Consider the following 15,957-nt stretch of genomic DNA (forward strand, 5'->3'; position numbering starts at 1 on the left):
TGTCCCAGATAAGCTTTGTTGTCTCCAAGGCACTCACTCTGCCATACTGTCCTTTGCTCAGATGGCCACATATGATATTCTTCGCTTGAGAGTCGAGTTGCTTGAATCTCTTCACATCAGCAGCATTCAGAGAAGGTGTGACTGAGGGAACACCATTTTCCACAACATACCAGAGATCGTTATCAATTGCTTCAAGATGCATTCACATCTTATTCTTCCAGTAGGGGTAGTCCGTCCCATCGAAGGTAGGACACCCAGTAGAGACCTTGATCATACCTGCGGTCAACATAACTAAAACTCCAGGCGGTTAAACCAAAATCACACAGAACAAGGGAGTACCTTGCTCTGATACCAATTGAAAATGCGTTATATCGACTAGAGGGGGGTGAATAGGCGATTTTTATGAAATTCTTCACTGAGGAATTTGTCGGTGAGGAAATTCCTTAGCGAAGAACTACTAGCAGCGGAATAAGTACTCAAAAGTAAACATAACAGAATACAAGCATAGTCATCATGATGAAATGAAGACAGGCACAGAGTACAGGAAGCGTAACCACAAGATAACACAGGATGAAGACAAACAGACTGAAGAAATTGAACTGAGGAAATTGAGAAAGTCTTCAGTCAAAGTCTTCAAACACAGATATGAACAAACACACAACACAGTTATGAGGAAATGAAAGAGTTGAGGAAATAGAACCAGTAAGCTTGGTGAAGACAATGATTTGGTAGACCAGTTCCAACTGCTGTCTCAGTTGTACGTCTGGTTGGAGCGGCTGAGTATTTAAACTCGAGGACACACAGTCCCGGACACCCAGTCCTGAACACGCAGCTCAGGACACCCAGTCCTCGCCGTATTCTCCTTGAACTAAGGTCACACAGACCTCGTCCAATCACTCGTGGTAAGTCTTCAGGCGACTTCCAAACCTTCACAAACTTGGTCACTCGGCGATCCACAATTCCTCTTGGATGCTCTAGACCATGACGCCTAACCGTCTGGAAGAAGCACAGTCTTCAAAGGTAACAAGCGTCAGATCCACTCAGGATCAATCTCTTCAGTGATGCTCAATCACTTGGGGTTTGTAGGTGTTTGGGTTTTGGTTTTTTGGTTTTTTCTCACTTGATGATTTTCGCTCAAAGTCCTCAAAGGATGGGTTGCTCTCAAATGACAAGTGTCAGTTTCTCTCGGAGCAGCCAACCAGCTAGTGGTTGTAGGGGGCGGCTATTTATAGCCTAGGGAGCAGCCCGACATGATAAGACATAAATGCCCTTCAATGATATGACCGTTAGGTGGATAGATATTTTGGGACAGCTGGCACATAGCACAGAAACGGTCGGAATTTTGAGTAGCAAAATCCTCAGGGCTATCATGTTCCTCACTGTGTAGGCAATCCGCACTGGCGAATTCCTAACTCCTTAGTCAGGACAAATTCCTCAGAGACCAGAAGAACCTCGTCTCTGTCACTGAAGAAATTGCCTGAACTATATGAGATTTCCAATGGCTTCACTCGAAGGGATTGGTAGGTGTGGGATTTTGAGTTGAGCATCACATGGAAATTTTTCCTTAGTATTTCCTCGACCCCCTTTAACAGTACGGTGTTTCCTATGACTCAAGAAATAGAAAATGAAACTACGAAAACAAAAGTCTTCACGCTTCATATTCCTTGAATGAATACCAAGTCTTCATGGTCACACCATTTTCTTCACTTTCAAAGTCTTCATGAAAGTCTTCAGAAATACCAAAATCTTCAGTCGAAGATATTCATTTTTAGGGGTCGACTTTTCCTGTAAATATCAAACTCCTCATAGACTTATAGACCTGTGTACACTCACAAACGCATTAGTCCCTTAACCTATAAGTCTTCAATACACCAAAATCACTAAGGGGAACTAGATGCACTTACAGTCCGGCGCGCAGTATTGTCTTCGGCATTGCAAGGCGGGTTCCTTCTCCGAATATATCACAGAAAAATTTGAATACAAGGATAGTGTCCGACCCTGCAAAATAAGTTCCACCTACCATCGTAGAGAATAATATTTCCACAAATCTTAATCTGCTGACACGTTTTGGCAACATGACATTATGCCATGGCCCGGTGCTTATTCGAACCGTTTTTCTTCAACCAGCTCCACACATAACGCGAGGAGGTTTCTTGACACGTCTTGTCAAAGCAAAGATCGTGTTCCCCAATTACGGGATTCTCATTAATACGGTCGTGGGTAACCCAACCGTGTCTAGGACTCCTAGATTATAGGCAAGTCCAAACGGCCACGGTGAGGACGCTTGATATTCACCCTCTTTATAAAGGGACAAGTTTTTCGCTTTTTCCCTCTCGTGCTCAATCGAACCCCTCCCCCGCCTCGAGTTCTAACACCCAAAGCCTAGGTCAGGTGCTCCGGATCTTCAATCATGTCCGGTCCAGCCTTCAAGGCCGATGGATGCCCTCCTCCGCCACGGAAGAGGACATCAAGAAGTTGAGGGAGGCCAGATACCTGACCGCCGAGGTTTCGCATCGGCTGCCTGCTCGAGGGCAGGTCGTCCCCACTCCCGAACCCAACGAGAACGTCGTGGTCGTCTCCCACTTCCTTCGAGGCCTAGGCCTCACTCTGGATCCCTTCGTCAGGGGTTTGATGTTCTATTACGGGCTAGATTTCCACGATCTAGCTCCGGACTCCTTTCTCCACATCTCGACATTTATTGTCGTGTGTGAGGCCTTCTTCCGCATTACCCCTCACTTCGGCCTATGGCTCAAGACCTTTGAAGTGAAGCCGAAGATGATCGAGGGGCAACATGCAGCGTGCGGAGGCACGTCAATAAGCAAGATGGCAGGAGCTCCGTGGCCGAAAGGTTCCTTTCCAGAGGTGTCCGGATTATGGCAACGGGAGTGGTTTTACATCACGGCTCCCAGAAGTGCCAAGTGGGCGGCTGCCCCCGCTTTCCGCTCGGGCCCCCCACCACAACTGATGTCATGGATTAGCAGAGGACTGAGCTGGGGTCCAGCCAAGGACGTGCCTATACTGCAAAGCCGCATTCAAGATCTCTTCGAGGGAGATTTTAATTTGGTTGTGGTAGTGCAAGTTATGCTAGTCCGTCGAGTCCAGCGCTGCAAACGCCGGCCCCTTCGCTTATGGGAGTTCAACCCAGAAGGACCGTGTGCTATTCAAAGTTTCCCCGGCCTAACGCACGAGGAAATGTACAAGTCATTCTTCGGACCTCAAATAGAGTGTCCGGATACTACCGAGGACGTGGGCCTGAGTAGTAACCGCGCCGCCGAACAAGTAAGTAATCCTCTAGCCGAACACACCGTATTTTATTCATCATGACGTCATCTCTGAGAAATCGCTCTTTGACCAGGACTGGCTAACAGAAGCGAAGATGATTCGGTGTTCAGCCCCCCTCCCTAAGGGTTTGGAAAATCCGGTGCTGGAAAAGATGCTCGAGCTCGCACCTTGCCCGAAGCCCTCGAAGGAAGATACAGGGGGGAATAATATGGGCGAAAGCGGGCCCCCATCACTGCCAGTTCCAACCGAGGGAATGAGCGCCTCCATAAAGGAGGATAACCGGGGGAGGAAGAAGACCGCTTCTGAGGATCTAGAAGCCGAGGCCTCCAAACGAGAGAAGAAGTCTCCAACAGAGGGTCCTGCCTCGAGGGGTGCTCTTGCCACACAAAGTCCGCGGGAGGATCAGCCCTCCAACGAGTCGTAAGTGATTCAAAAAATACTTTCATAGTGAAGGTATACTACCTTTCCTCTGAGGAGAATAACCGTCGCATATATCATGCAGTTTGGGTCTTAGCCCTTCTCAGCTGAGCTCGTCTTCGGGGGATCTTCTTCCGGAGATGATGGAGAGCGAAATGCCTCCCCCGGACTCCTCCGCTCAAGAAGCGGGCGACCCCGAAGTGTCGTCACGGAGGGCCTCTCCGGATCCGGTGAGGCCAGAAGATAATCCCATAGTCACCCGAAGTCCCCGACGTCCGGCTCTCGAAGAGAGCAAACAAAAGAGTCCAGCACCGTCTGGTATGCGGTCGAACATTCTGAGGGAGCTGTTGGAGTGAGCGGCCATCTCAGAAGAACACCGTACGCTAATGGGTACGGTGATGGAAAGAATTTCGTCCACCGAAAGCGGATTACATGAAGCCTTTATGAGTCTACTGACAGGCTTTGAGGTACATGAAATGATATTTGATAGTACCGCACATGTTAGGTCTGCCCTGTGTAGATAGTAGCCCCTGAGACTCTGGTTGTCGTCGAGAACGGCGGCGAACAGAGGATCATAGACCCAGGCAATAACCAGACTGCCTTTATGTGCAGGTGGTGGAAGCTCCGGTGGCTAGCCGGACTAGTGAGTTTGCCGGATTAAAGCGGCAACTGGATGCGGCAGACGCCGACATTGAGCTTGTTAACAAGCGGCTTGATGAATCACAGGGTAAGTAATGTTTTCTGGTGAATGTCACATAATAAGAGCAGCATGATGCCAGTATCTTTAATGTGTTGTGACTGCAGACGGAGCTTCCACCGTGGAGACCCTTCGGGCGGAACTCGCCCGAGCCAAGGAACAAGCGAGGGTTAGTAATGCGGCTGCTTTGAAGGCGGCCGAAGAGTTAAGAGCCGAGAAGGCTGCCCATTGCAAAAGCAAAGAAAAGATGGCCAAGATGGCCGTAGAATTAAAAGGCACTGCCAACCGTTGCCAGTTCCTTGAAGAAGAGAACCGAGTGAAGGCAGCGGACCTTGAGAAGGCCACGATGGCGACCAAAGACACTCGCTCTGCTATGAGGGCGAAGAAGGAGGAGCTGCGGGAAGCCAGGGATATTGCGGCTGGGAAGCCCTTTCTACTGCAGAGGAAGTTCGGAGATCCGCGGTATGCCCCTCTGGATCGGCTATGGAGTTCGGCAGACGCATATATGGACTTGGCGGCAAGCGCTGTCGATGCGGTCGAATACTTCCGAGATCAGTCAGATCGTGAAGTAGACAAGTTGTTCTGGTCGCAATTTATCATTCCAGAGCGTCCGCTTCCCTTGACTGATCAGCTAGCCGAATGGGCCGAACTTAATAGGTTGTCCGGACTCGCCATGAGGTCCGTTGTAGATCATTTGTGGCCGGAGAAGCCGAAGCCGAACAGATATTTCAGCTTAGTGCAGCAGTTCCTTGGTGCGGTGTCACGCATCAACACATACTGGGCGGCGTGCATAGAAGGCTCGCGGATGGCCTTTGCCCGTGTCAAGGCATACTGGGCGGAGATGGATGCTACCACTGTTGCGGAGCAAGGTTCGGCCATAGGCCGAGTAGCTGCCGAGCACTATTTTGAAGAGGTTCTTGAGGGTGCTCGTTTGATAGAGTCCCAGTGCTCGAAGAATATTATGTTTGAGTGACATGTATTGCCATTGTAAACACAATGTTTTTATGAAATATAGTAAGGCTGCATTTATACTTTTGCCGGAAAGTAATATGATGCCTCTTGTGCGGCCGTTTATGTATATATGTATATAACCTGAAAGATTGCAGTCGTCGGCTTCAACCCTCACGCATATAATGCGGAGGTGCCCACAAAAGACGCGTGTTCACACTTAACTCAACGTCTTGATCCTATTAAGGAGGTGATAGCGCAGCGAACGAGGCAACCGGACTATAAGCTTTAACACTTTCACTTAGCCATAGGAGTTTGACAGTGGGGCTACTAGATAGCCCCTGGTGGCTCCGCACTCTTCCAATCTCGGGGTGCGTACATGCCTGGTCGAAAAACGGCCCTTCGTTAAGGCAGAGGAATTCTAACATTCCGATAGGTCATCGAGTGGTTGACCAGTCTCACGCTATATCATGATAGTCAGTTTTCGGCTTTCTCTACTGAGGTGCTCGTCTGGATGAACCAGGGCACAATCGCAGTAGTTCTCCTGGTGCTGCCTTAGCCGATAAAGCGAAACGTAAGGTACCAAAACACAGGAGCCGGGCAAACCCAACATTTGACCAAAGACAATGATTTGGAGTTGATGCATATAAGGCCAAACTCGCGACGCCGAACACTCCCTAAGGTATTCGGTCTTTATGGTATAAACCGGGCCTAAATAGTGCCCTTTGTAAGAAGCCCCTTGTGTCCAGGTACGTGCATTATTCTGACGTGGCCACATGCCAAGACGTCAGCATCCTTCTCAATTGTACTGAGAATTCGAGGGATGTGTATCAACAAGAGACAGTAAAAAAGGTTTACGCAGGGTCTTAATCTAAAAAGAATCCTTGGAGCGGGTCCCTGCTACACGTCTGCGCCTGTGTCTCCGTTGTGCTGTATCCTAGACGGGTGTAGCACGATGGTCATCTGTAAAAGAGAGGAACTTAGGTGAAAAAGTTGTCGTGCACAAAGGTGGTTTTTTAAAGAAACCATGTATAATTAAAAATGAGTAAAAAATTGCCATTTGTCTGCGCGCGTTGAGCCCCTTGTATTTGTAATAGGGGTGTGGCCCTCAATCCAGTATGAATTACATATAGCTGCGCCGGACTCGTCTAACCATGTCCGTGGTCTTGACGACCTATCGAATGATTTAGTTTGTGAGGCCGTTTTTAGTGTGCGGCTGCTAAGGCAATCGCATTCTTTTCGGCGCGCAAAGATCGCTCGATATTTCCGTTCACTATAATGATGCCACATGGACCGGGCATCTTGAGCATGAGGGAAGCGTAATGCGGTATTGCATTAAAGCGAGCAAAAGCTTCACGTCCAAGTAGTGCTTGATAACCACTTTGGAACGGAGCAATGTGGAAGGTTAAATGTTCGCTACGGAAGTTATCGGGAAAGCCGAATATAACTTTTAGTAGCAGGGAGCCCGTGCAGTGAGCCCCTGGGCCTGGCGTTACTCCTTTAAAGGTAGTGTTGCTATGGCGGATTTTCGTTGGGTCTATCCCCATTTCGCGGATTGTATCCTGGTATATCAGGTTTAAACTGCTGCCACCGTCCATCAGGACTCGTGTAAAGTGGTATCCATGAATTATTGGGTCTAATACCAGGGCAGCCCATCCTGCACGCCGGATACTTGCTGAGTAATCACGATGGTCTAAAGTGATCGTTTGAGACGACCAGTGGTAGGACTTCGCTGTCATAGGCCCTTGGGCATGTCTCTCTGGGAGTGTCGCTTTGCTTCCCTTGATCATGTGTAACATGTTGACTGTTTTGACTTCTGGTGGAAACTTCTTTTGTTCCCCAGTGTCTTGCTTGAGAGGCTCATCCTCGTATTCGCTTGGTGTATCCTCCCCCTTGTGTACGGCGTTGAGCTTGCCGGACTGCTTGGAGACCCAACATTCTCTGTGGGTATGATTAGCGGGTTTACCAGGGGTGCTATGGATCTGACATACTTGGTCCAGAATTTTGTTTAGGCTGGACAGTTCGTCTCTGGCGCCTTTAGAGGGCGGCTTTTGCTGACTTGGCCGAGAGCTTTTGAATCCAGCGTTTACTGCCGTGCTCTTCGTGATGTCGTCTTTATTCCGGCGTTTGTTATTGTTGTTGCGCTGTGATTTTCCGTTTCCATCTCTAGCTTAGGATGTACTGGGTCGCTGGTGCTGCATCTGGCTAGCCAGCTATCCTCACCCACGCAAAAGCGGGTCATGAGGCTTGTTAATGCTGCCATTGTTCTCGGCTTTTCTTGGCCGAGGTGTCTGGCAAGCCATTCATCACGGACACTATACTTAAAACCTGCCAAGGCTTCGGCGTCCGGACAGTCGACTATTTGGTTCTTTATAGTAAGAAACCTGTTCCAAAGCTTTCGGGCTGACTCTCCGGGCTGTTGAGTTATATGACTCAAATCGTCCGCGTCCGGAGGTCGAACATAAGTCCCTTGAAAATTTGCCCGGAAAGCGTCTTCGAGCTCTTCCCAGCTTCCAATGGAGTTTTCGGGGAGGCTTGTAAGCCAGTGCCGAGCTGGCCCTTTGAGTTTGAGGGGTAAGTATTTAATGGCATGGAGATCGTCTCCTCGAGCCATATGGATGTGGAGGATATAGTCCTCAATCTAGACCCCAGGGTATGTTGTTCCGTCGTATGCATCTATGTTTACGGGTTTGAATCCCTCTGGAAATTCATGGTCCAGCACTCATCGGTGAAACATAGGGGGTGTGCGGCGCCCCTGTATCTGGGCGTGTCGTGGTGTTTGGATGTTTGGTGTGTTGCATCGTGTGTTGGAGTGTGCTTGCGCAGTCCATAGATGGATCTAGTTGCTCCATCCTTTTGATGCGAGCACTTGTGTGGATCGCGTATTGGCTTCTGTGCGGCGTTGCTTGCCGCTTCATGTTGGCCGTGAGGTCGTCTATCCGGCCGGGTGGCCGTTTTAATTTTTGGTTGCGGGGGATCTAAGGCATCCTCATCGAATTCAGGTAGCAACTTCCGCTTCGAGTAGCTCTTGGTGAGGCGATTACCGCCATACTTCGCTGCTGTGTTGAGTACTTTACTCCATCTGATTTGGAGCGTGTCTTGCGCCGCCTTGAGCCTTTGCTTCTGCCTTTTTAGACTCCTTGCGGTGGCAACAAGCCTTTGATGGGCATTTTGTTGCTCCGGGCGTTTGTCCAGTGTTACGTCCTCCGGACTATTATCCTTGACAGAGTTGGTTTGTTCGGTTTGATTCTCCGCGTTGCCGTGGTCCGGCAGTGGTTCGCCCTGCTCTAACACTGGGTCTATATGATCATTATTTCTGTCAAGGCGGGATTTGGGGCGGCGCTTACGCCGCCGCTTTGACTGCTTCTCGAGGGGACAGCCCTTCGTTGCGCCCTTCCGTTCCTCGTCGTCGTTTTTCTTTGGTGTGTCCACCATGTATACGTCATGTGATGAGGTGGACGTCCAGTGCCCTATGGGCAGTGGTTCCTCTTTGTCTCTCGCATCGTCGTCCATATCGTCGATGTTTTCGGAGTCGAAGTCGAGCATGTCGGTTAAGTCATCGACAGTGGCTACTAAGTGGGTGGTGGGTGGGTCGCGAATTTCTTCGTCGTCCGCATCCCAGTCCTGCCGGACATAGTTCGGACAGGATCCTCCGCCCGATAAGGAGAGAGACCTTAACAGTTCAGTATGTCGCCAAAGGGCGAGTGCTGAAAAATATCCGCGGAGGTAAATTTCATAATCGGCGCCCAATCAGATTCGATAGGAACGAGCGCAGGCGGTTCGGAGTCCGTGGCCGGAGAAGGATCCGGCAGTTTAACAACACGGCTCTCGTGCAAGGTAAAGTCGATGTTCGGCTCGATCGCCGCTGAGGGTAAGGCCTCCGTGGCGGGGTCCATCCACCCGTCCGCGGAAGGCGCAACTGGCTCCGAATTGAGGGTCGGAGCGGCTGCCGGTGCGATCTGCTTAACACTGTCCGATGGGAGACCTAAGTCATACTCATCGTGACCGCGTGGCGCACAAGGCAGATGTTCGAATCCGTCGAAGATCAAATCTCCATGGATATCGGCCGTGTAGTTTAAGCTTCCAAATCTGACCTGGTGGCCAGGGCCGTAACTTTCAATCTGCTCTAGATGGCCAAGCGAATTGGCCCGCAGTGCAAAGCCACCGAACACGAAGATCTGTCCGGGGAGAAAAGTCTCACCCTGAACTGCATCGCTATCGATAATAGTAGGAGCCATCAAGCCTAATGGCAACGACACAGAGGAACTCTCAATGAAAGCACCAATGTCGGTGTCAAAACCGGCGGATCTCGGGTAGGGGGTCCCGAACTGTGCGTCTAGGCCGGATAGTAACAGGAGGCAGGGGACACAATGTTTTACCCAGGTTCGGGCCCTCTTGATGGAGGTAAAACCCTACGTCCTGCTTGATTAATATTGATGATATGGGTAGTACAAGAGTAGATCTACCACGAGATCAGAGAGGCTAAACCCTAGAAGCTAGCATATGGTATGATTGTATGTCGTCTTACGGACTAAAACCCTCCGGTTTATATAGACACCGGAGAGGGTTATGGTTACACAAGGTCGGTTACAAAGGAGGAGATATCCATATCCGTATTGCCTAGCTTGCCTTCCACGCCAAGTAGAGTCTCATCCGGACACGAGACGAAGTCTTCAACCTTGTATCTTCATAGTCCAACAGTCCGGCCAAAGGATATAATCCGGTTGTCCGGAGACCCACTAATCCAGGACTCCCTCAGGCACCCTGCTAAAAAGGTTATAGCAGGCTATAGCGGAGATATAGCCGGCTATTTAAAACTGTGATATATATTCATCAAAAGCTTACATTTCTCTGTTAAAATACTATATAAATAAATAAAAGGCTCACATTTTCTATATAGTTTCTTTATATAAAAAGGCTCACAGAGGAGCGCGGCGACTATGTGCTAGTAGTATAACACCCCTCGCCTGTTCGGCCCAAATCCACTTCTCAGACACACACACACACACACACAAATCTCTTGCACGCAAACCCCCCCAATTCCCAGCCGAGAACGCACGGCTGGGGAAGAGAGGGTCGTCGGGAGGAGCAGAAGAAGGCGCGATTTGGGGGGCGAGGACGGATCGATGTCGGTGACGGGGACATCCGTGGCGGCGGCGGCGACCATGCTGGCCGCGGCGGCCGCCATCTTCATCACCTTCGTCGTCTGCTTCTACCTCTTCCTCTGCGCCAAGCGCTACCGGGGCGCCGCGCCCGCAATCGGCGGCGGCGGGGGAGCGGACGGCAGGGGCCGGGGGCCGCGGTTCGTCTTCGGGGGGCCCTGCCACGGGCGGGGCCTGGACGAGACGGCCATCGTGGCGCTGCCGCGCAGGGAGGTCGCCCAGGGGGACCCCGCGGCCGACTGCGCCGTCTGCATCACGGAGCTCGCCGCCGGGGAGGCCGCGCGCCTGCTGCCGCGGTGCGGCCACTCGTTCCACGTCGAGTGCGTCGACATGTGGCTCCGCTCGCACTCCACCTGCCCGCTCTGCCGGTGCGCGGTCGCCGACGAGGCGCCCACCGTGCAGCCCCCTCCGGAGTCGCCCATCTTCCCCACCAACGTGCTCTTCTTCGGCTCCCAGGACGCCGTGGCAACCGGCGGCACGCCGCGGCAGCCGGTGCCGCCGCAGCCTTCCCAGGGCCCGATCGCCGGCGTCGCGGCCGTGGTCGAGGCGGCCAGAGTGGCGGCCCTCCGGCGGCTGCTCGGCTGCGGCGGCGGGACGTCCCCGCCCCCGCCACCACCGCCGCCGCAGGCAGGCCGCGACCTGGAGATGGGCCCCGCGCAGGCCGGCGGCGAGAGCAGCACGCCGCGGCCGGCGAAACCGCAGCCAGGTTCTTGATGCCTCCTCCGCCCGCCGCTCTTTCCCCTCCGCATCTCCTTGAGCCATTTTGAGGCCACCAAAAAGGAAGCAAATTGTACATATTTCCTACAGTGTATGATAGTACGATTGAGGAACTGTATAATCCTGTGAACAAGATCTATGGAATGGATGGACACATCTCGGCGATTCCATGCCGCCAAATCCATGAGATCTGAGTGCTGTGCGGCACCGAGAAGAAGCACTGTTACTGTTAGTTTTGCAGATAATACTTACATTTTACCATGCAGTAATACTACTAGCAGCGCTTTCTGAATTCTGATGATGATGGCTGTCCATGTCGAGCAGTAGCCGAGTGTACTGTGGAGGCACATGCGCTCATATGGGACACGTAGGCAGATGTTGACTAGAGAAGCAGCTGGATCATGACGACGACGACAACAGCAACAAATATCCGAGTAGACCGTATTTCGTACGTATTTTGTTTTGTTGAGCTGGAGTACACCGTACTTGGCCTCGCTTCCCAGCTACTCCGTCTCAGCAACAGGCCAAGCGATACCGACTCATTTGAAAATTGAACTGACCTAATTTTTTCGCCCCAATCAAATCATAAAAAGAATGAGGCCACATACAAAACAGCTGCCGGGTTTTACTTTTTGCAACCAGTCATTTTTTCAGCTCTTCCTCTGCCTCCTTGATTGTCCTCAAATTTAACCCAAATCCGTGCTTTCCTGCTTCAAGTCCCGTTCGCAATTCAGAGTGTATTTCGATCGTAGAGGAAATGGCGCAGACTCTGCTCATTTACATAGCTGGAGGAGATTCTTGCGTTCTCTCTCTATCGGGTCCGTCCTGAACAAGGGGAATTTGACCGCCTTGCATCCTCGCTTGCGCACACCCCAGGTCCATAGCTTATCCATCGTTACTGGTGATCCTCATCCATCCTATCTAAAGGATTTAAAAGACATTACAGAATTAGAATTTACTCTCCCGTTCTAAATTACTTATCATAGAAATGAATGCAGTTAGAACTAAAATACATCTAGATACATCTATACCTACAACAAGTAATTCGGAACGGAGGAAGTATTTGGTTTAGCCAAAGCTTAGCTCAGAACCTCACTACTCATCATATTTGGTCTGTTATTGCTATCGCACATAATTTCAAAAGTCATAATGATATTAGTGAAGAATGTCTTCAGCAGAGCTCTCCCAGCAAACGATCAACCTTAAAAACTATTCTCGATCTCATAATATAAAAACGTTTTTGACACTAGTGTAGTGATAAAAATATTTTTATATTATGTGACGGAGGGAGTACTATTTTCAACCAGATTCTAAAAACTATTTTTGAAGAATCTGTTTAGCGCATATCGTTATTCCCATCTAAGTGACTCAATCAAACTAGAAAGAAAATAAAAAACAAAAAAAATGTCTGTACAAATCTTAGCTAAAAATCAATGACATATGACTTAAATATGTAATCATACTTAGATATACTTTAGTAAAACTGATTTTGGATACATAAAAAATATCAAATATCTTATATTAACGGAAACATCAACGCCCACACATGTGGCGGTTTTACAACTCGTCCACACGCATGGATCATCGTCCAGTGCAGTTTGCACGAATCTTGACATATTGAGGCAGAATTTGCATGCCGCGTAGGATGGGCTTGATGTGTGGGTGTTGGAGAGTTTGCCCACACGGCCGCACCATGCTGTTTGCCAGCTGCGCTGTGTGGGTGAACTAGTTTCTGCCCACACAGCCACCACCTAGTTCATGCGCATGTAGGCGAACTGCTTTTTTCGCCCACACGACACTCCTACGTTGTGGATGGCAATTGCAGTTACGCGAACGTAGCAACTAGGTAAACACACATGACAAATGTGATTCTTTGCTAGACGGCAACTGCAGTTGCGCGTACGTGGCAACCAGATAAACACACATGGCATCTGTGATTAACCATACATGGCAACTATGGTTGGGCCACACGTGACAACTAGGTAAACACACATGACAACTAGGTAAATACACATGGCAACTACTGTCTGACCATATGTGGCGAGTAGTTAATCACACACGGCAACTACGGTTTAATTACATGCGACAACTACCATAAATTAGACATGGCAACTATAGTTAACCAAAACAGACAGAGTTGTCATACTTTTACAACTACACTTGCCATCCCGGATAACTACATCTGTCAACCAGGATGACAACTAAATCATCATCTCACGGGTACCTAACGTAGCTGCGCCAGAACGTGTGAGCATTTTTGCTTCATGCCACACGCGCGGGGTGAGATAAGTAAACTTGTTGGGCTTGTAGCACGAAATAGCCGCGCACACACGTGTGGGTAATTCTAATGTCCGTCCACACACAGCCCGCGTAGGCTGCCTCCTGCTCACATCACACATGATGTGTGGATGCATATCGAATATACCACACGTGTGGCAACTATCGCCGTCCTATATTAAGGGACAGATGAGTAGCAAATCCATATGAGAATTAGAATGTTTGTTCATAACACGAGACATTTTTCCGACCATGTTGGAAACTGAACCGTCTTATGTGAACATACCTAGGAACTTTCGGCGACCAAAAGACCCCAAATTTTCTAGCAGGGGAAAAGACGAGACTTTCCAACAAAAAGAGAAAGAAGAAAGATGGTTCCACCATATTCAAAGTTAGTGCTTCGGTCATCTCAACAAAACAAACTAAAGGGTTAGTGCTATGGTGGGCAACGACCGAATACGATTATAGCAGGTAGTGTCCCATGATTAGCCAGAGCACGAACCCGCCCCCCCAAAAAAAATGTGGTGGGTGGGCAAACAGCGGACCCAGAGGGAGGGGAGGTCCGGTCCGGTCTGGTCTCCGGCGCTACGGATAGGCATGGGCGTGCGTGTCGTCCTCATCGCCATGATCGCAACGCTACAAAGGCATCATCGTCCAGCATGATACTGGTACTAATCAATATGCATGGCCTACGCAGCAGCAAATGGGCATCACCATCCGTTGACGGTTCGAGCCCCCTCTCCTCTTCTCTGGATAATTGGATCACTGTTTCCTTTTTTTTTTTGGAAAAGGGGGACTTCCCCAGTCTCTGCATCGGAAAGATGCATACGGCCACCTTTATTAAAAAAACAAATAGGTTCGACACAAGTCTACAAGTCTCACAAAAAGCCGCTCACAGAGCGCTGAAGAAGCAAAACAAATGCCACAGCCGGCCAGCAAGAGAAAGATAGAAAAACTAATTGCCTATTCTATTACATGACCGCCATCCAAACCGGCTGAAGATATCCCGTGCGACCATCTCCCATCGGATAGATCCAGTAACCAAACGCTCCCTGGCCTCCGTCGGAGTGAGTAATGACCACATACGGATCAATGCAATGGCTCGGAATACAACCTGCAAAAAAATGAGTGTTGGATGTTCTGTTAAAGACTAAATCATCTCTACAATTCCACATAGCCCATAATAACGCACATACTCCAACACGAATGTGTCTCGCTGTATGGGGCTCAATCCCATCCAACCACGTTCCGAATAACGTATTAATATTCTGTGGAGGAGTAATATTAAAGGCTATTGTCACTGACTGCCATAAATTTTTTGCCATAGGACAATCGAGAAAGAGGTGTTTAATAGTTTCATCTGTATCACAAAAGCTACACCGACTAGATCCATTCCACTTGCGTTTAATCAAGTTGTCCTTAGTTAAAATGACTTGTTTATGCACAAACCACATGAACACTTTAACTCTCAAAGGGACTTTGACTTGCCATACATGTTTCGACTTTGGAATAGAACTAGAGTTAATGATATCCACGTACATAGATTTAACTGTGAAAACTCCATTCGTCGTAAGCTTCCAACATAACCGATCTGGGCGCTGAGAAAGTTGAACCTCCATCAGTCTTCTCACAAGATGGAGCCAAGCTTCCCAACGGTTACCGGCTAAAGCTCTCCTGAAGCTTATATTAAGAGGCGTGGACTGACACACCGTCTGAACGGTCGCATCTCTTCGTTGAACAATACGACAGAGAGAAGGATACTGAACCGCCAATGGCGTATCCCCTAGCCAGGTATCCTCCCAGAACCTTGTAGACGTACCGTTACCGATAACCACCTTGGTCCGGTTAAAGAATAGCGACTTAACTCGCATCAGGCTTTTCCAGAAAGGCGAATCCGTCGGCCTCACCGTTACCTGAGATAAGGTCTTGGAATGAAGGTACTTATTACGCAGAATCTGGGCACAAGTGGCGTCGGTCTCTCGCGAGAGCTTATATAGCCATTTACTGAGGAGACATTTGTTCTTAACCTCCAGATTTTCGATCCCTAGACCCCCTTGGTCCTTAGGTCGACAAATAATGTTCCATTTAGCTAATCTATACTTTCTCTTCAACTCATCGCTTTGCCAGAAGAAACGAGATCGATAGAAATCGAGTCTTTTCCGAACACCCACTGGTACTTCGAAAAAAGACAAAAGGAACATGGGCATACTAGTGAGCACCGAGTTAATAAGAACTAACCGGCCTCCATATGACATAAGTTTGCCTTTCCAACATCCCAATTTCTTCTCAAAACGATCCTCAATGCACTTTCATTCGCTATTTGTTAGATTACGGTGGTGAATGGGTATACCTAAATACGTAAAAGGTAACGCCCCCAATTCACACCCGAACAGTTGCTTATATGCCTCTTATTCTTCCTTGGCTCTACCAAAGCAGAACAATTCATTCTTGTGGAAA

At 49.3% G+C, this 15,957-nt stretch overlaps 1 protein-coding gene across 1 annotated transcript; it reads left to right on the forward strand.

Moving 5' to 3' along the window:
• The first annotated feature begins 10,298 nt into the window (after nucleotides 1-10,298).
• On the forward strand, nucleotides 10,299-11,497 carry LOC125510655 (uncharacterized). The gene has a single exon (XM_048675897.2). The coding sequence runs from the start codon at nucleotides 10,471-10,473 to the stop codon at nucleotides 11,218-11,220; it is 750 nt and encodes a 249-aa protein (XP_048531854.2). The 5' UTR covers nucleotides 10,299-10,470; the 3' UTR covers nucleotides 11,221-11,497.
• Nucleotides 11,498-15,957: the final 4,460 nt, after the last annotated feature.

This window comes from Triticum urartu, chromosome 5A (genome assembly GCF_056163025.1).
Source record: "Triticum urartu cultivar PI428250 chromosome 5A, HENAU_Tu73, whole genome shotgun sequence".
Classification (NCBI taxonomy): Eukaryota; Viridiplantae; Streptophyta; class Magnoliopsida; order Poales; family Poaceae; genus Triticum; species Triticum urartu.

Excerpts from the sequence above, each read along its gene's own strand:
- LOC125510655 (XM_048675897.2), top strand. The coding sequence starts at position 10,471 with ATGTCGGTGACGGGGACATCCGTGGCGGCGGCGGCGACCATGCTGGCC.